The sequence below is a fragment of the Rhinoderma darwinii genome, chromosome 1 (assembly GCF_050947455.1).
Source record: "Rhinoderma darwinii isolate aRhiDar2 chromosome 1, aRhiDar2.hap1, whole genome shotgun sequence".
NCBI lineage: Eukaryota > Metazoa > Chordata > Amphibia > Anura > Rhinodermatidae > Rhinoderma > Rhinoderma darwinii.
The window spans coordinates 477,951,213-477,971,577 of record NC_134687.1 but is presented as its reverse complement, the minus strand read 5'-3'; the positions used below and the strand labels follow the sequence as shown (position 1 = coordinate 477,971,577).

The 20,365-nt window shown below is 45.2% G+C and overlaps 1 protein-coding gene across 2 annotated transcripts in view; it reads left to right on the top strand.

Moving 5' to 3' along the window:
• KNTC1 (kinetochore associated 1) overlaps positions 1 to 20,365 on the top strand; it is a 245,329-nt gene that overhangs the window by 124,754 nt on the left and 100,210 nt on the right. For both annotated transcript variants that reach the window (XM_075834110.1, XM_075834112.1), the window contains 5 exons: positions 9,957 to 10,246; positions 11,281 to 11,453; positions 15,526 to 15,623; positions 19,129 to 19,273; positions 19,748 to 19,804. In XM_075834110.1, the coding sequence (XP_075690225.1) occupies positions 9,957 to 10,246; positions 11,281 to 11,453; positions 15,526 to 15,623; positions 19,129 to 19,273; positions 19,748 to 19,804 (763 nt within the window). The remainder of the gene's footprint in view (positions 1 to 9,956; positions 10,247 to 11,280; positions 11,454 to 15,525; positions 15,624 to 19,128; positions 19,274 to 19,747; positions 19,805 to 20,365) is intronic.

The following is a 20,365-nucleotide window of genomic DNA, read 5'->3' as shown; positions in this document are numbered from 1 at the left end:
GGTCATTCTTCCAGTGGACAAGTTTTCCTCCATTGGACTTGAGGTGTCTCGCCTTCTCCTTAACACTCTTTTGGCTATCTGTTCTTGCATGCCAGTTCTGAGAAGAATGGTGTTGGCTTTCGAGGTGTTCAATATGCACAATTTCTCTCCATGTCCCTCCAGAAGGCAATCTTTTCATGTTAGTACAAGTATCGGGACTCGCTGGATAGGTTGATTATCCTGCCCTCTTGGGTCTGTCAGGAGTTGCGATGGTGGGAGACCTCACTGACCATCTCAGTGGCTGGTCACCTCGACAGATGCCAGCCTGTCTGGGTAAGATGCAGTTTTCGGTCCTCAGACAACTCCGTGAACTTGGTCTCAGGAAAAATCATCCTTGCAGATCAACCTGTTTACCGATTACTCTGACTGTTGCTTATCTGAACTACCAGGGCGGAACCAGGAGTCTGGCAACTCTGTTGGAAGCCTCTTGGATCCTACTGTGGGTGGAGCAAATATACCAGCTTTGCCAGCAATTCACATACCAGGAGATACCTGCAGATTTATTTTCTCCATTGAGAGAGAGAGAGAGAGACTAGATCCAGGAAGAGTGGTCTCTTCACTCAAGGGTATTACATAAACTGTGTCAGTCTGCAACCTGTTTCAACCACAAGGACCCAACCTAAGTGGCCAGGGCACAGAATCCCAAGATGTAGTCTACCTCCTCACGGATGTGCCACTGTGTCTTCTCCTTCTTGCCGACCTCCTTTCCCAAGGTCCACTATTCCACCCGAGTTTACCTCAGATGCATTTAGCGGCTTCTGAAGTTGAGGCTCTAAGGGCCCGGGAGTTTCTCGGAGCCCGTCATCCAGACGATACTGAAGTCCGGAAGGCCTCCAATCATCCAAGGTGTTCCACCGTAAGTAAAAAGACTTATTTCTGCTGGTGTGAATTCAATAATTCCCATCCTATGAAATGTTCCACATATAGAGTCCTGTCTTCCATCAATCTGCATTGAACAGGGACTTATCTTCCCTGAGGGGTCACACTTCTGCTCTGTCCATTCTTTTTCAGAGAACTTTGGCTTTTCATTCTCCGGGGAATGCTTTTTTGCAGTGGGTGGCTCATGCAGTCCCTCCTATCAGATGTCCCAATGAGCCCTGGGATCTTCATCTGGTCCTCTGGCTCTTAAGGTGGCTCCTTTTGAACCTTTCAAAGACCTTTTTGCTGTCCTTGTTTTTTTTTTTTGTTTTTTTTTTCTTCCCTAGAAGGTTGCTTTTCTGGCAGCTACTTCCTCCCATCAGGCGGGTTTTGGACCTTGCTGCCTTGTCCTGCAAGTCACCTTTTCAGATTATCCATAAGAATAAGGTGGTTTGTTTGTCAAGTTACTTGAGTTTACCTAAATTATGGCCTGTACTGGATCCTTTAATTTCTCTTGGTAGGCGATCCTTACCAATTCATAGAGTGGATCATAATGTTTGGGTGGCAGCACTTAAGATCTGCTGGCAAGACCAGATTTTTTTTTTTTTTTAATTCTTTTATTTGTCATTTTGTGTTTTGTTTTTTTTAATTACAAATCGTACAGAATATGCATAACACAGTGCGAAAAAAGGCAATGAAAAACAGTCAACGTTTCACAGGTCCGTTATCTACCCCGCCTAAGTACATGGGGTCACCTGAAAGTACCATGTCGCTAAATACAGTTAATTAAGGAATCTCCGATATGCACCCTGAACCCGCAGCCGTGCATGATATATCCTGAGTGCGCACAGGTGCATCAAAGGAGAAGAGAGATGCAGAGACAGAAAGAAGGAAAGACAAAATAGTGAGGAAAGAAAGAGAAGGAAATGGGGGGAGAAAACAAAAAAGAGGGGAGGGCGGGGAGCTGACCTGACATACCGTGTCTAGACGGGAATTCACGAGGCCATGATGGTTTTATATTCCTCGGTCGTTTGGAAACTAATCCATTCACGCCATGTTTTTAGGAAGGAGGCATGAGTCCCCTTCATTGATGCCGTGAGGTCCTCCATTCTCATGATCTCCTGGATCTTGACGAACCACATGCCCACCGTCGGCGGACAGGACTGTCTCCACAGTGCAGGAACACATGCCCTAGCCGCGTTTACCAGGTGTCGAACTACCGAACGTCTATACAAGGGCAGTGGGACCTCGCACAAATGAAGCAGGAAGAGGCCCGGAGATCGCGGGAGAGGACAATTCGTGAACTTTGAAGAAATACGCCACACCTCGGACCAGAACCCAGTCTGGAGTGGGCAGTCCCAGAAAATATGCATAATTGTACCCACATGGTCCCCACATCTCCAGCAAAGTGGCGAGGCTGCCGGGATCATTGCATGCAATCTGGAAGGCACCCTGTACCAACGGGACAATATCTTAAATCCTGCCTCTTGAAATCTACTGGCCATGGAGGACTTATGCGTCATGGTGAACAGGCGGTCTCGTTCAGGGGTGAATGTTTCGCCCAAGTCCCTCTCCCAGCTACGCAAGTACGGAGGTGGCGGCAGATTGGGGGGCGAGATCAAGAACCCATAGACTCTGGACAAAGCATGTCGGATCGTGCCTGTGCCTGTACACAAGAGTTCAAACGCGGAGCAGTCCCGTTGCTGCACTCCAGGATGTTCTAGGGACATCAGGAAATGTCACAACTGGGTAACCTGCCACGCCGAGAAAGAGACCGGATCCGACAGAGCTCGTATTTGATCGCTTGTCATCCACCTCCCCTCCTGCTGAAATTGTAGAGCCTGCCCCTTACCCGCCCGCAACCATACTTGAAATGGGCCACTAGCCAGTCCCGGTGGAAATACAGGGTTGCCTAAAATCTGAAATAGCGGGGAGGGGGACGGCGAGAATTCCGCCCGAGGAAACACCCGCAATGCGACTGCTAGGGTGGGACCGATTGTCGGGTGGGACCGCACAACCCTGGGAATATGTCTGCCCAACCACGGCAGGGCCTGTAGTGGGATGGATGTAAACGCCTGTTCCATGGACACCCATTCTTTCATCCCGCCGTGCCGGAACCAATCTAAGATTCGTGTCAAGTGGGAGGCGTGGTGATAGGAGACAAAGTCCGGGAGACCAATGCCCCCCTCCCCCTTTACACGAAATAGCAACGATCGGGCGATACGTGCTGGTTTCCCTGCCCATATGAATTTGTGCACTAGGGAAAGTAGGGACTGAAAGAATGGGCGTGGGATATGTATCGGTAGGGCCTGTAGGAGGTACAAAATCCGTGGTAGGATGTTCATTTTAAAAATTGCGCACCTACCGAACCAGGTGAATGTGCCCGACGTCCATGTGTCTAGGTCCGCCTTTATACGTTGAAGTAGCAAAGGGAAGTTCACCGCATAAAGGCGAGATAGATCCCAGGGAAGCCGAACTCCCAGGTATTTATGCGAGTCCCTTGCCCACTTGAATGAAAAGGACTCCGACAGATCAGCGACCAGAGTCTGTGGTAACGAGATGTTAAGGGCCTCCGACTTCTGGTAGTTTATTTTGAAATTGGATAATCTCGAGTATCTACTCACCTCCGCCATCAGGTTAGGCAAGGAAATTCTAGGAGCTGTGAGGAAAAACAGCAGATCATCCGCGTAGGCGGCAACCTTATGGGCTCTGCCGCCCAGGTCCAAGCCTGTAATGTTCGGGTTGGAGCGGATGTGGCACAGCAAGGGCTCCAGGCATAAAATAAAGATCAAAGGCGATAGAGGGCAGCCTTGGCGCGTGCCGTTAGTAATCGTGAAGGAGGATGAGAGGTGTCCATTGACCTTGACCTGAGCTGACGGGGAGGAGTAGAGACCAGAGATCCAGGACATCATATGAGTCCCTATTCCGATGTGTCGTAAAGTGGCCAACAAAGTCCCAACTAACCCTGTCGAAAGCCTTTTCCGCGTCCGTTGACAAAAAACAAGTGGGGAGTGACGTGACTGCCGCTTGGTACATTAAATTAATTGCCCGTGTGGTGTTATCTCGCGCTTCCTGTAGGGGCATGAAACCCACTTGGTCAGTATGTATTACGGTTTGAAGGAGCGGAGACAACCGATATGCCAGAATCTTGGCAAAGAGTTTCAAGTCTACATCCAGTAGGGAAATAGGACGATAACTCTGGCATAGGGATGGGTCCTTCCCTTCCTTGGGTATAACCGTGATATGTGCCCTCAGTGTATCCCTGGGAATGGAGCCCCCTTCGGTTAGCGAATTAAAGGCCCGGATAAAGTGGGGTTCGAGCACTTCTGAGTAGGTCTTATAGTACGGCAGAGACAGGCCATCCGGTCCCGGGGCCTTCCCCGTAGGTGAGTCCCTCAGTGCCCACGACCACTCTTCCGGGGAGATGGGGGCCTCCAAGGCTGCTAGGTCATCAGGTGGGATGGATTTCATCCCCGAGGATCGGAGATACTCCTCGATCCTCTCCCGTTGGCTACCGCCGTCCTGTGAGGAGGGTGCCTTTGGGAGATTGTAGAGAGAGTGGTAGTAGGCACGGAAGGTCTCTGAGATGTCATGTGGGAGTTGCAGTCGTTTATTCTGAGCGCCTGTGATGTGCGGCACGTATGTACGCGAGCGTGTTTTCCGGAGGGCGCGGGCCAGGGTCCTACTGGGTTTATTACTAAATTCATAAAAATGCCTTCTACATTTAACTAGTGTGGCTTTCGCCTTGGCAAGGCAGAGTGATCGCACTTGCTCCCTCAATTGCCTTAATTCTGCCCCTAGTAACCGATCCTGAGATATCTTGTGGGACTGTTCCAGTTTGTGTATGCGTAACAGTAGGTCTCTGAGATGAGCCGCCCGCTCTTTCTTGAGTTTGGCTCCCATCCGTATAAGGGAACCGCGCACCACACATTTATGCGCCTCCCATATACAGAACGGTTCCATCCCCGGTGTGTCGTTTTTATCAAAGTATTCCACCAGGTCTCGGCGTACCCCAGAGACCACTGTCGTGTCCTGCAGGAGGGACTCATTCAGTCGCCACTGCCAGGGGGGGGATGGGCCAATGGGCGGGCTAGGGTGAGGGAAATAAGGGCATGGTCAGATAACGTTATGTCATCTATGGAGGATGATGTCAGGCTGGGAAGATGTGCATGGCGTAGGAAAAAATAGTCCAACCTGGAGTAAGAGTTGTGAGGCGCCGAGTAGTATGTGTAATCTTTGACTGAAGGATGCATAACTCGCCATGCGTCCATAAGTTGATGTTCATGCAGCAATCGCCGTATACGACGATGTGCTGCCCTGGGTAGGGAGGAGTGTCCTCATGATGTGTCTAAGACGGGGTCTAGGGTGACATTTAGATCCCCCCCCCATGACTAAGGTACCTTCCAGAAAGCCCTCTAGAGCCCTCAAAACTCTGTCCAGGTAGGCCGCCTGACCAGAGTTAGGGAGATAGTATGAGGCCAGTGTGTACAGTGGATTATCCAACTTACCCTTTACGAAAAGGTACCGTCCCGCTTCATCTGCGCAGGTGTCCACGTGTTCCCAGTGTAGGGAGCGGGAGACCAGGATGGAGACTCCCTTGGTCTTGGAGTCAGGGGACGCACTATGATACGGGGTAGTTTGAATCTGTAATCTTTGGGATGTTGTCTGCCCGGAAGTGAGTTTCTTGCAGGAAGGCCACGTGTGCTTTCCTTTTCCATAGGAGACGGAGAATGGAGGACGTCTTTTTCGGAACATTCAGACCCTGCGCATTTAGGGAGACAACAGTAATGTCAGACATGGCCACTGAAATGTCCGGAGTGGACCGAAGGGAAAGGGGAGGGAAAGGGAAGGAAGAAAAAGAGAGAAAGAAGAAAAAGAACTTGTGTGCAGAGCAAGCTCTCTAAAGTCGGAGTTCAATACCTCTCCACTACTCAACGCGAGCTATGTCGCCCGTCGGAAAGCCTCCAACACGACACAGCTACACGGAACCCTAATAGGGAACAAGGAAAGACCGGAGTGCAAAGACAGCGCAACAACAGTTACAATATCAACTAGAAAATTCAATTAACCAAATTGCTTTAGAGCCCCGGACTCACCCTATTAACGGTTATCATTCCCAGTATCCACCTTCCCCTATGTGATAACCCAGATTGGGCCAGTACAGCTATTAAAGCAGGTAAACTTATTTAAGCCTCCCCAACCAATGTGTATCCGCCCGCCCTCTTGACCCACAGTGATACACCCAGCTGTGAGGCAGTTCCAGCCATGCGTTCCTGACAGTCCTTCAGGAACCCTGTGGGAAAATGAGATAAGGAAAGTGCAAAGTGTAGTCCAGGAAAACGTCCTCATTAAGGCGGCTGAGAACATTCAGTCCCTCCGCGGCGATCGTCGTCCAGGAGGATGGAGGTCCACGGATCCCGATCCTCTGTCTCTGCGTGGAGATCGGCGTTCCAAAGGTCGAAAGTCGGGTGGCTCTGCTCCAGGTCTGATTGGCTGACGGGACCCGTAGTCTGGGTACGGACCTCCTCTGGGAGCAAATGGTGGCGGTGGTTCGGTACAGTCTGGTAATCGCACCGGCGAGGTTTCCAAGAACCGGAATGCTTCCTCCAGATCGTCGGGAGAGCGGACAGCGAATGACATTCCCTGCTTTCGAAGAATGATGTGGAACGGGTGTCCCCACCTGTATGTTGCGCCTGCTGCCTTTGTTGCTTCTAATAATGGACGGACAATTCTACGCATGGAAAGCGTCAATCTGGATACATCTGGCAGGACGGTGATGTCGGCGCCATTGTATGGGACAGCCCCTTTTGTCCCAGGCTCTGCGGGCGATCTCCTCTTTTTGCTTGTAGAAATGCACCCTACAGATAACATCCCTCGGTCGATTGCCGTCTCCATTCCTGGGGCCCGCTAGCCTGTGAACTCTGTCCATTTCTATGGGCATATCTCGCGGGCGTTCCAGGAGCTTGTTAAAAATGTGGGTCACAGCATCGTAAAGTCCGTCTCGGGGTACAGACTCGGACAAACCCCTCAGTTTCAAATTATCACGCCTTCCCCTATTCTCGACATCATCTAAGTGTAGGGAGAGATCTCGGAGTTGCGTTGCTTGGGTAGCCAAGGACTGGGCGAAGACCGATATGTCCCGGGAGTCGACGGAGTGCTGGCGCTCTAAGGTGTCCACTCTCACAGCTAGGGCCCGTACTTCTTGTGTGACCTCCCCGATCGCCCTGTCGTGTTTCTCTTCTAGTCGTGCGAGGCGGAGGTCTAAATCCGTTTTAGTGGGCAGTACCATGACCATCTCCCAAAGTTCTGCCAGGGTCCGTTCCATAGAGAGCGGGGGGCCCGAGGACAGGCCTGCATGGTGGTCTCCTGTGTGCACTGGCGGGGTGGGGGAGGGTGTCTCCCTGCAGATAACCGGCAGCCCCTGGCTCTGCGGACTGCCTGGCGCGGGTGTGGGCCGCTGGGCCGGTGACGGTAGTAGTGTCTCACATGCCCCGCCTGTGGCCGCCATGTTAGGGGCCTCATGCCTGGGGACAGGCTGATGGTGGCTTTGTGGAAGGGGGACCCTCACTGTCTGGGCCGGGGGCGGTGGCCCAGTGCTTCCTGCCCCACACTGACCTCTGTCTGCCGGCTGCATCCCGTCGGTGCCGGCGCCTGGTCGTTGCTGGCCGGAGTGTGAGGGAGGCGGGGTGTGTCTCCGCGGCGAGTCGGGAGGCTGATTGCGGCCTACTGGAGGGAACGAGGAGGGGTGCCGACGGTGTTTCCCCCAGGTCATGCTGATGTCCCTCGGCTGGAAGGTGAGCCCTGTCCGGCGATATTCGGCATGGGGGAGTCCGGAGCTGCTGCTGCACGCGTCCTCACTCCGCCATGCCTCTCATAGATTTCTATGAGCGAGTCCGTGTCACAATTGGGGGAGAATGTGATGCTACCTTTTGTTTCGTTCATGCAAATTGCATGACCGAGAAAGCAACGTTTAGTTTAGTTGGCTCGACGGTCGCAAGTGCCACACTCTGCTCTGGCTGCTAGAGCTGTCACTCCGGCAAGACCAGATTATAGCTGAAACGCCTCTATGGCAGAATACAGTGCTTGATCAGTTAAGTCACTCACAGGATGATGCCTTTTGGTCGAGCCTTGGGGTCGTTACTGTGGGTGATCTATTTGAAAATAATGTTATGCTCTCCTTTTGCCCAGATTGAGGAGACTTACCAAGTTCCAAGACAGGCCTTCTATAAATATTTGCAATTACGCCATTCACTGCAGACTCAGTTTAGTGGCAGAGATATCCTTATTTCCACTTATCCCTTGATTGGAATTATTAGGTCACAGGGACCTGGGGGACCTGAGTTCATCTATTTACTCTTTCCTCCTTCACGCAAAGGCGAATGCAGCAGCTTTCCCGGCATTGGACAAATGGCAGACATTGATTCCATCCCTGGATGAGTACTCCAGATCGTGCCTTTTAGAATCCCATAGATTCGTGTATCCTGCTATTAACAACAAACTTATGCAGCTGTACATCATACACCAGAGTTATCTTACCCCGATCCGTCCTTTTATAAAATAGGTAGAAGATCTAATCCCAACTGTCACAGGTGTTTCTATGAGCCTTCAGATTTTCATCATATGATATGAGACTGTCCTGTTTCAGGATTTTTGGACTGAAGTTACGGATTTGCTTTCACGGGTATTGGATGTTCCAGTTCGATTGGATTCGGGGGTTTGTTTATTTGGGTTAGTCGAGGATGAGGTCTGTTCTATACCTATTCGCACGTGCCTTAGAGCGACGTTATTTATGGCTCGAAAAGCGATAGCCATTAGATAGATGAATACTAGATCTCCTACTAAATCTATGTGGATAGGCCTGATAAATTCTATAATACCTTATGAGCGTATAGTTTACATTTAATTTGGTGGTGTACATCAGGGCTAAATTGGAAGCAATAAAGGGTCCTCTAGAGGAATCTTTGTTATTATAGTTTACATTAACAGAGGGTGTGGGACCGCTGGTGTAACTCTGATCTTACATCTTATTCTAGTGTTGCATTGTCGACAGCTATTGGAGCAATTCCTTTCTAAGAGCACTGCAACGATACTATTTGTCTCTTCCTCTGAGTACCTTACAGCTTATAGTTGGAGTTTGTCCTTACTATTTCCTTCATATCTGCCTGATATGTTTTGGATCTTGATGGAACTTTCTGTTTTGGATATTGTGGTGTGCCGCTTCTTCCGGGTGGAAATAGAATGTTATGACTGTATATGATATGTTCTATTTTTTGTTTGATTTATTGTAATGCTCTGTATTACTGGAATTATATTGTAACACACATTATTTTTTTTTGTATTTCTATTGGGCATGTCCGCTATGCGGGGGCCCAGAAGCTTCTTTTGCTTTCTGTGTTTATATACATCTCCTTCAATAAAATCAGTTTAACCCCTTAACGCCGGAGGACGGATATATCCGTCCTGTACAGCTGCTAGTTCGCGCAGGAGGACGGATATATCCGTCCTGTGATCGTGCGGGTACTGCCACTATACCCACGCGATCAGCGGCAGGAGCACCGCTGTTATACACAGCCTGGCTCCTGCTGCAACTGCCAGAATCGAAGCGTGCGCCGATTCCGGCAGTTTAACCCATTAAATGCCTCTGTCAATAGTGACAGCGGCATCTAATGTGTTTGACATACGGAGGGAGCTCCCACTGTCACCCCATCGGCGCCCCCGCAAAGAAATTGCGGGTCGCCGTCGGGTTTCCATGGCTATCTGCGGTGTAAATAAATGGAGAGAAGTGTATGACGCTGATTGGTCAGCGTCATACACTTCTCTCCACAACGCCCACTTGGCCAATAAGTAAAACACGCCCAGTTCATTAAGAAACTCAATAGCATAAAGCTAATATAGGTCATAACTCCATCAAAAATGATAGTTTTTCTAAATAAAAAACACTGCTGTAACCTACATTACAGCGCTGATCACATCACGTACAAGATATGCCACTTATAATGTGGTGACAGTCTCTTTAATGTAAAGCACAAATTGATTTTTTGTTTTGGTTTTGGTTTTAGGGAGATTTTGATATATTTCTTTCACTAGAGGAATATGAAAACCGGTCTTTGGTGTCTCGGCTCAGAGAAGAGCACATTATAGCTTATGAAACTACCAAGTCCAAGTCGAAATTAGAAAAGGCACTGGAACAAATTTCAGTTCATGATAAGCAATCCAAAGTTCCTTCAACAGAGTCCAGACTATATAGACTTGCTTTGCTCTTGCAAGTCACAGAGCAGGAGCTTGGGGCAGAACTGGCCTTAAGGGCGTTGGCTGCTGGAAAGGTCGAGAACGCACTCCAGATATGCAGGTATGATTTGGCACTGTACTGTTTTTTGTAAGTCTTGTTAATATTGCATTGTTACCATGTAGCTCAATAGCATTTTAAATATAGATTGATTTTATAGATTGCTTTTTAATGTACCTAGTTTGTGGATTATAAAAAATAAAACCTACTTGGATGTTTTGTGAAGAAAATAACTGGGTTAATTTTACCGTTTACTCTCTGGTAGTTTGCTACAATGTATCAGTCTAGAGTACAGGCTATTTAGCTCACAGGGCATTTCCTGGACTGTATACAACTGTATCCACAAAACAAGACTGTTCTCATTAACTTACAGCAAACGCATATGTAAAAAAATGGTGAGGAATTGAAACACAAAGTATATTAAAGCTGTAGAACTTTTTTTTCTCAATCCAAAGTTTGATTTGCAAAAAATCAGACACCAATATGAACAGGGCAAAGTACAATGCAAAAAATGCTGCGGTTTTTGCGCGCAAAAGGTCCGTGTGTCATCCACGTATGGTGCGTGGCTGCGTGATTTTCGCGCAGCCGGTATCATTGACACTCTGTTTTTATGTTTACAAACAGAAAAGCAAGAGGTGCTTTTCAGTTTTCATTCATTTATTTTACTACTGTTGCGCGAATCACACGCGCGCATACGCTGCGTGAAATTCACTGACAGTCTGAACGGCCCCATTCACTAACATAGGTCCGTGTGACGTGTGTGATTTCCACGCGCGTAGCACGGACGTATTTATATGTTCGTGTGAATAAGGCCTTCGTAGCAATACAGGAAAAATTAATTGTATATAGCGAACCAACAGAGTTTAAAGGCCCTTTTACACCTGCCGATAAGCGGCTGGTGCAGCGAGCGCCGATCAACTAGACCCTTAATTCCTCCTTCTGTGCCCTTTGAAAACAAAGTAGAGGACCTCACATGGATTAAATGCAGCCTTGTCAATGCAACCCTAAGCTTTGAGCAATAAATCAGGACAGAAATTTGTTATACATTTTAAATGACTATTGACCCTATGTGTATTAACAGTCTGTTTAATTTTCAGGGATTTATATGAACATCACTGCAATGCTCAGACTGCACAATTACACTTTCTGGTTTCCCAAAAACTTTGCCGAATGTTAGAAGCAAATACTCCGATGGTAATTCCGCCAGGAATGAATCTCCCTTCTGTTATTTACGATTTGGCCTGTAAAGCATCTACCATGTGCAGTCCAGGTAATATCTAGAGAGGATATCCTATCCGTATGTGCCAAAATACTGAAAACAATAGTGCATCTATTGTTTACAGTAAAACGATGGAACCTATGACGGAAACCCAATGGAACCTACTAAAGTCGATAGGTTCCGTGTGGCGCTGTTGGTGTCCGTCATGCAACCAAATCGGTGCTTCCGATATTTTTAGTGTATTTTCGTTCTACTCTGAAGGAGCAGAGCAACATAAGCACCCAACTGACCCTTATATATTTTTTTTCTTCCAATGGTTTCCTAAATTTGTGAATCTAGAAATCTGCTCTGAGTAAAATGTGTATTTTACATCAGAGTATCATTATTGCGATGAGTTTATATGCGAGTATTCTACTGAAATAGTTGAATGTATTTTGTTTTTATATTAACATTTTCTTGGTAGTCACAATAAGTTTATACATGTATTTTGATTAAAGAGGACCATAACCTAACCAATACGTATGCAGCTGAGTACACCATGTTATAGGTGCTGCAGCACAGACCCTGGTGCACTGAATTACCTGTCTAGCCTCTGCCGTTCTAGAGATATCAATGTCCTTCCTATTGGACCGATATGTAAATGAACCCCTGTACTCAGTGGGTCGTTTCTGGACATGGCAAGGGCAGGAGGGGGGGGGGCGTGATAGTCAGTGCTCTGACACTGTCTAATCAGGATCTGTCAGCCAGTGATGAGAAGACGGTTCTCTCACAAGAGAGATCACACAGCAGAAGCTGCTCTGACAGTGACTGCAGCTGATTGGACAGTGTTGGGGAGCTAGCTATTATGCCCCATGGCCAGGACCACCCCAACGTCTTAGGACATGCTGCTAACGTCTTGGTGCCAGATAGGTAGGACTTACACCGTGTTAGTCAGGTGATTTTAACCTTACGGTGTACAGCCCTGGCCAAAACTTTTGAGACTGAGACATTTTGGTTTTCACAAAGTTTGCTGCTTCTTTGCTTTTAGATCTATTAGTCAGATGTTTCTATGGTGTACTGAAATGCAATTATAAGCATTTCATAAGTTTTTAAACTTTTATTGACAAATACATCAAGTTTATGCAAAGACTCCATATTTACAGTGCTGAAATTTGCCCTGGCATGCTGGATATCCGCTTCTGGGCCAAATCCTGACTGATGGCAACCAATTATTGCCTATTCCGTGCTTGGAGTTTATTAAAATTTCTGTGTTTTTGTTTGTCCACCTGCTTTTTGAGGATTGATTACAGGTTCTCAATGGCATTGAGATCTGGGGAGTTTCCTGGCCATGGACACAAAATGTCAATGTTTTGTTCACTGGGCCACTTAGGTATCACTTTTGGCTTGTGACATGGTGCTCCATCATGCTGGAAAAAGCATTGTTCATCACCAAATTGCTCCTGGATCTTTGGGAGAAGTTGCTCTTGGAAGATATTTCGATACCATTTTTTATTCATGGAAGTGTTCTTAGGCAAAATTGGGAGAGAGCCCACTTCCTTGGATGAAAAGCAACTCCACACACAAATGGTCTCTGTATGCTTTACTGTTGGCATGACACAGGACTCATGGTAGCACTCGCATTTTCTTCTCTGGACAATAATTATTCCCTAACAGTCTAAAGGGGGCTTCTTAACAGCAATTGAACCTCTCTCCTTGAAGTTCTTGATAATCCAATAAATGGTTGATTTGGGGGCAATCTTAGCAGCAATGTCATTGCCTGTAAAACCCTTTTGATGCAAATCAATGATGACTGCACGTGTTTCCTTGGAGGCAACCTTGATTTACAGAAGAAGACGACAATGATTCACCATTTCCCTTGTAAAGCAACCAGTCTGCTCTTATAATTCAATCAGCATGACAGGATTATCGACTTTATTGTCCTCGTGTATACTTTCTCCTGAGCGAACCAGACGATCACTGAAATTGTTAGCAGGTCATATTGTGGCAGGGCTGAAATGCAGTGGAAATGGGGGCTTTGTGATTGTTAATTTTCATGTCAAGGAATGACTTTCCAATTATTTGCAGTTAAAGGGAATGTGTTGCCAGAAAAACATGTTTTTTTTTTTAAATTTAAACATATAGTGTGTGGGTGATTAAACATTGTTCAAATTTATTTTATTTTTTTTGCACGAGTCAGGAAATATTATAAATTATTTCTAATTTATAATACTACCCATTTTTGGTCACTAGATGGAGCTGTTCCCAAAATTGCAGCATTGCAACATTGGGTTAAAAGCCCTCGCTCTAGTGAGCTCTCAGCATCCCCCCCTCCTTTATCCTGGCTAGTGCCGGGATAAACGAGGGGTTTGAACGGTGTAACCTCCTACACTGTGTGTCGCCATTTTTTGAGCTAACCCACAGTGTAGTAGGTTTACATACAGTAGTAAACACACACAAACCCGAACATACATTAAAATCTCTTACCTGCTCCTGCCGCCGCGGCTCCCTCCGGCCCGACCGCTCCGTTTGCTGCCGCTGGTGCAAGTGCACAAATCCGGAAGCCGCGACCGGAAGTAGTAATATTACTGTCCGGCCGCGACTTCCGGTCCACAGGAAAATGGCGCCGGACGGCGCCAATTTCGAATAGGACTGTGTGGGAGCGGCGCATGCGCAGTTCCCACACAGACGCCGTACACTGCAGTCAATGGGACGGGAGCCGTTCGCAGTCCCTATGGGACTGTGGCTGCCGTATTCCATGTCTGTATGTGTCGTTAATCGACACACACAGAAATGGAAACAAAAATGGCAGCCCCCATAGGGAAGAAAAAGTGAAAAAATAGAAAAAAGTAACACACAAACACACAAATAAATAAAAACGTTTTTAATAAAACACTAACATTAAACTGACATGAATTTTTTTTTTGTGGTGACACTGTTCCTTTAATGCAAATTGCCGCTATAAAAACTGAAGCAGCAAACTTTGTGAAAACCCAAATTTATTTCCGTGTCAGAACTTTTGGCCAGGACTGTATGGATGTGTTTGTTTGTATATGTATTTATATAACTATATGGACAAAGGTATTGGGACACATACACATTACACCTACAGGAGCTTTTATGACATCCCATTCTAAATCCGTACACATTAATATAGAGCTGGTCCACATTTGCAACTAAAACAGCTTTCACTCTTTTTGGGAAGGCTTTCTACAAGATTTTAGATTCTGTTGACATTTTTGCCCATTCATCCAGAAGAGCATTGTGAGGTCAGACACTGTTAGACGAGAGTGCCTGGCTTCCAATTTCTATTCTAGCTCATCCCAAAAGTGTTCGATGGGGTTGAGGTCAGGGCTTTGTGCGGGCCAGTCAAGTTCTTCCACACCAATCTCTCCTAATCATGCCTTTCTTTGCGCACTGGGCACAGTAATCCTTGAACAGAAAAGGGCCTTCCCTAATTGTTCCCACAAAGTTGGAAACATACAATTGTCCAAAATGTCTTGGTATGCTGAAGCTTTAAGATTTCTCTTCACTAGACTAAAGGGGCCTAGACCAACCCCTGAAAAAAACAACCCGTTATCCCTCCTCCACTAAACTTTACGGTTGACACAATCCAGTCAGAAATGTAATGTTCTCCTGGTACTTGCCAAATCCAGACTCGTCTATCAGACTGCCAGATAGAGAAGCGTGATTTGTAGTGCAGTGGTGGTTGACTTTACACTACTCTTTCTGACGCTTGGCATTGTGCTTGGTGATGTAAGGCTTGCTCTCTCGCCTCTCCCTTCTATCCTCTATCCTCTTCATGCTCAGCTACTAGAAGATGGAAGCAAATCATCCTGGGACCCAAAAATGCGGCAGCACTCCAAAGGTACAGTGAAAAAAGTGAATGTCTTATTCAGCCTGAGAGAGGCCCCATGTATCTGGGCTGCAACATTGCATAAGGATGTGTAAGACCTTCACTTCAGTTTACGTTTGGCGTGCTGCCTCATATGTTTGTGGTTTTTTTGTGGTTTTTTTTCACATATAGGAATAGAAACTTTGCATTGTTTTGTTTTTTTGTTTTTTTTTAAAGTCTCATTTAGTTATATATTCTTTTATTTGATTATATTTGTGTAAAATAATTAGACAATCATGATATTCTTTGCAGATCTCTTGCTTGATGCATTGGAATTATGTAAATCTACCCAAATAGCCATGGAACTTTACAGGCAATGTGAAATCGAAGACTACGGTTTTATAACTAAAGTAAGCTTTGTTGTGTGTCTAGGTTTCTTTTTAGCTGTGTTTTACTTTTTTGTGTTTATGCTATATTTGATTGAAGATCTTTACATTTATTTTAATGTTAAGATGCAACCAAAAGCCTTTCTATACAGCTAACTAAATAACAATATGTAAAACATGGCTATATGTATATTAGTCAGCTACTGTACTTTTCAGTTGTTTTTTTTTTAAAGTAGATACTATAAATACTTTACAAATTGTTAATTGGTGGTTTCATAAACAGATGTGTTGCGTAGTATAGAAATAAACACACACAATCTATGCTGGAAGAACAGAAAGGGGACATGTCCTTTGAAATGCTGCGTGACCTGAACATTGGTGGTGAAATGATATGCCTCTTGTGCAACACGGCTATTGTTTTTTGTTTTTTTTTTCAAATAGTCTTTATTTAACAATTTTAAAGATATAAATACAATACAAAGAAACATGCAAATCTCACCAACCCTCTCCATGATCCGCTTGGGAGGTCTTCTACAACACATCTATTCCTGGTTGTTTCATACATAGTTTGAGTTTGAAGTACTGCAGGAGCCCAGCGAGGAGAAAGGTCTTCTGCTTAACCCCTTAAGGACGCAGCCTTATTTTGGCCTTAAGGCTCAGAGCCCATTTTTCTAAGTGCGCTAATGGACTGAAGCAAAGGAGCCCGTAGTGGCTTTTGAGGCCTCCTCCTTTTTATTAGGCACCATGTCCGGTTTGAAGAGGTCTTGTGGTGCAAAACAGTGGAAACTCTCAAAGTGACCCTATTTGGCAAACGACACCCCTCCAGGAACTTATCGAGGGGTATAGTGGGCATTTAGATCCCACTGACTTATTGCTGCATTTTGTGGCATTAGGCTGTGCAATTGAAAATAACTTTAAGGAATAAAGGAGAAAAAGCAGCCCAACATTTGTAAAGCAATTTCTCCCGATTACGGCAATACCCCATATGTGTTCATAAACTGCTGGTTGGACAAACTGCTGAGCTCAGAACAACAGGAGCGCTATTTGGCATGTAGATTTTGCTGGATTGGTTTCTGGGCGCTATGTCGCATTTGCAGAGCTTCTGTGGTACCAGTACAGTGGAAACCCCTCAAAAGTGACCCCATTTTGGAAACTAGACCCCTTGAGGAATTCATTGTCGTTTTCATGGGGTGCATGTGACTTTTTGATCAGTTTTTTTATTTTTTTTTTAAGTGGCGCGGTGACTAAAAAAACAGCAATTATACTATTTGCTTTTTATTCAATTATTTTTTACAGCGTTCACCATGCGCTATAAATGACATTCACTTTATTTTGTGGGTCGAAACGATTACGGCGATTCCATATGTTTATAGTTTTTTAATGTCTTATGGCATTTGCACAATAAAATACTTTTTATAAAAAAATATTTACTTTTTGTGTTGCCTTATTCTAAGAGCCATAACTTTTTTCCCATCAAGAAGGCCGTCTGAGGACTTTTTTGTTGCGTAACGAACTGTAGTTTCGATCAGTACCAGTTTTAGGTCTTGATCTTTTTATTAAATTTTTTGGGAGATGAAGTGATCAAAAAAATTGTGATTCTGGTACGGTTTATTATTTTCTTTTACGGCGTTCACCGCGCGGGATAGATAACGGAATACTTTTGTAGTTCAGGCTGTTACGGACGCGGCGATACCAATTATGTATAGTTTATTTGTTGTTAATAAAGGACTGATGAGGAAAAAAGGTGATTTTTACTTTTAGAACTTTTTTATTTTTACTCAACTTTTTTGACACTTTTTTTTTTGTTTTACTTTGACCCACTAAGGGACTTGAAGGCAGGAGGCCCTGGTCGCTATTCTAATACACTGCACTACAGGCGTAGTGCAGTGTATTAGAGCTGTCAGGACCCACTAGGTTCACCGCGATCTGATAGGAGCTGCGGAAACTGCTATACGAGACCGCAGTTGTCACAGCTCCTGTATGTGTCAGGAGGATGGCCGTTCCTCCCGTGATGTAGTATTCCATCATGGAGCGCGAACGATGTGGTTACCATGACCGAATAGTACTTTGTGTAGCGCGATGGGGTTAATGAAGAAGGGAAGTTGGCAGATGGGGGAAAATATGTAATACACTGAAATAGTGTGCCATCCAGCCCCCCCTTCTGATTGGCCATCGGCTCATACAGGCTCCTGACGCCGAGTAGTGTCAGGGCCTTATATGTGACGCAGCACTTAACATCAGTGCTGCATTACATACAATGTCCTGATGCTGCCCGGCGTCGGTCGTTCGAGCCCCAACATGCTGAAGGTGTCTAAAGGGATCTGGAGGGGAGGAGATGAGCTGTGAACTTTTTTCTTTTTTTTTATATATATAATTGTTCGATGGGTGGGTAGTCTGATGGGGCAAGGTGCGGGCCCATTTCGGGACTCGCAGAGTAAAATCTATGCCAGCTAGGAGCTGGACTATAATTTATGGAAGTTTTCTGGCGTAGATTATAACAAATTTTGCCGCTGTGGCCCTGCCCCTTTTACGAAGTCACGCTCCCTTTCCAAAAAAAAGGCGAGTGCGGTGTAAATATGACAAACCTGCATTTTAATACGCGAATTCCAATTTTTGGACCGTTTTGCGCCTTTTCTATGCCAGAAAACTGGTGTAGAAAGGTTGATATATTTACTTAACCCACCATGTTATTGACGCCTGAATTATTAAATATGACCGGTGTTCTTTCTTAGAAAATCATGTTATTCTTGTAGCATACTTGCACTTATTGCCAGAATTGTAGTGTATTTAGATTAAACATATATAAACAAATTGTTTCATTCTGAGGCCGATCATGTCATTGCAATAACATATATATATATAATCTTGCAGCCCTATGCTAGATTTTAATGGGTTATACGGATACATGTATTTGAATATTTAAGTTACGTTTAATTTTTAGTGCATTACATCCCTTTTCACCATTTATCTACCAGCCCCTCATAATTAAACAAATTCTAATTTTTGTGGTGTGTATCGTATGTGGCACATGCTACAAGTCGCATAGACCTAGATAATCTATGGTAGAACAATTAAATACTTTGTTCCGAGACCATATTGGATCCCTGAAGAATTGTGATTAAAATGTATTTCAAATATCTTTAAAAAAATGTGTGTATTAGGTTTTTGTTTGCATTTGAGTTTATACACTTTCTGTTCATTTCTTGTTTTTGGTAAAGAAGTAAATATTACTATTTAGTAACAAGTTTAGAATGTCTTCATTTTCATGCCCTGTTCACACTGAGATTTTTGCAGGCAGTAAAAATTATGAATTTTGAGGCAGATTTTGAACTGCCTGCACTGTTTTTTTTTTCCCGCTGCATTTTTCGCCTGCGGTCATTGAGGCTAATTCAAGGACTGTGGGCAAAAACTAGCGCTGTAGCTTTTTTCTATCTCCTATTGATTTCACTGATACCGACGCGGTTTTCCAAAAAACTCTGTGTGAACTGACCCTAAGCGTCACTTATTGTAACTTATGTCTGCCTTACAGAATGCCAGTTTTGGCGGTGAAAGAGACCATTATGAAGATTGGACCTATGAAGATTTCTTCAATGAAGATGGAATTGTCCTTGATCCATTGATTGTTCTACCGGTTGCCTACGACTTAACTACTGCTTTTGTTCCAAGTACAGTTGGTAATTGTGTTTTTAAATGATCATATAATAAAGTAATAAATTGCTTAGGCAATGTTCACATCTGCGTCAGGGTTCCGTTCCGTCAGAGCTTTCCGTTGTAACGGAGCCCTGACTGACACAAACTGAAACCATAGGTTTCCGTTTCCATCACCATTGATTTTCAATGGTGACTGATCCGGTGCCAATGGTTTCAGTTTGTCTCCTTTGTGCAAGGGTTCCGTCTACTACGGTATTCATCCCGTAAAAACGACGGAAACCTTGCACAACGAAGACAAGCTGAAACCATTGGCACCGGATCAGTCACCATTGAAATCAATGGTGGTCGAAACGGAAACCTATGGTTTCAGTTTGTGTCAGTCAGGGCTCCGTTCCAACGGAGAGCTCAGACGGAATGAAAATTTCACTTTAAAAGGATGTGATGATTATTTACTAAGAATTATCCCCACTTCACTAACTAACCTATTTGCTTTACAGGTAGAAAGCTGTATCCTTTGGATTGTGTGAATCTGGCAAACAGACCATACGTTAACGGTAATACTTGTTTGTTTCACTTGTCACAATTTTAGTAAGGCCCCATGCACACGACCGTGCCCGCAATCACTGCCCGCGATTGCGGGCACGGCCGGCCGCTGACAGACGCATTTTCGCATAATTCCCGGAACATTTCCACGGCACTGACACCCTTCCGTAGTGCTACGGAAAGGTGTCAGTGTTCAATGAAAGTGAATGGCTCCGTTTTTGCGGACCGCGATTGCGGTCCGCAAAAACGGAGGTTTTTTGCTGTCGTGTGCATGGGGCCTAAGGCAAAGTTTAGGAATGGTTGATCTTAATTATTAGGGAAAAGGGAATAGTGGATAGAAAATAGCAATGTAATATAATTATTATTATTATTTTTTTTATTAAATACACAAAGTGTAACTAAACGTTCAACAAACTTCTGACATGTCATAGTGACGTTTCAGAAGTTTTGGTGGGTGTCCGAGCACTAAGGCTTGCACAAATCGCAAAAACGAAGCAGCAGAAGTGCTCGTGTGTGCGCTTAGCCCACTTAGTTTCTTTTCAGCTTTTTCCGGGAAAGCCGTTGTAGCGGTG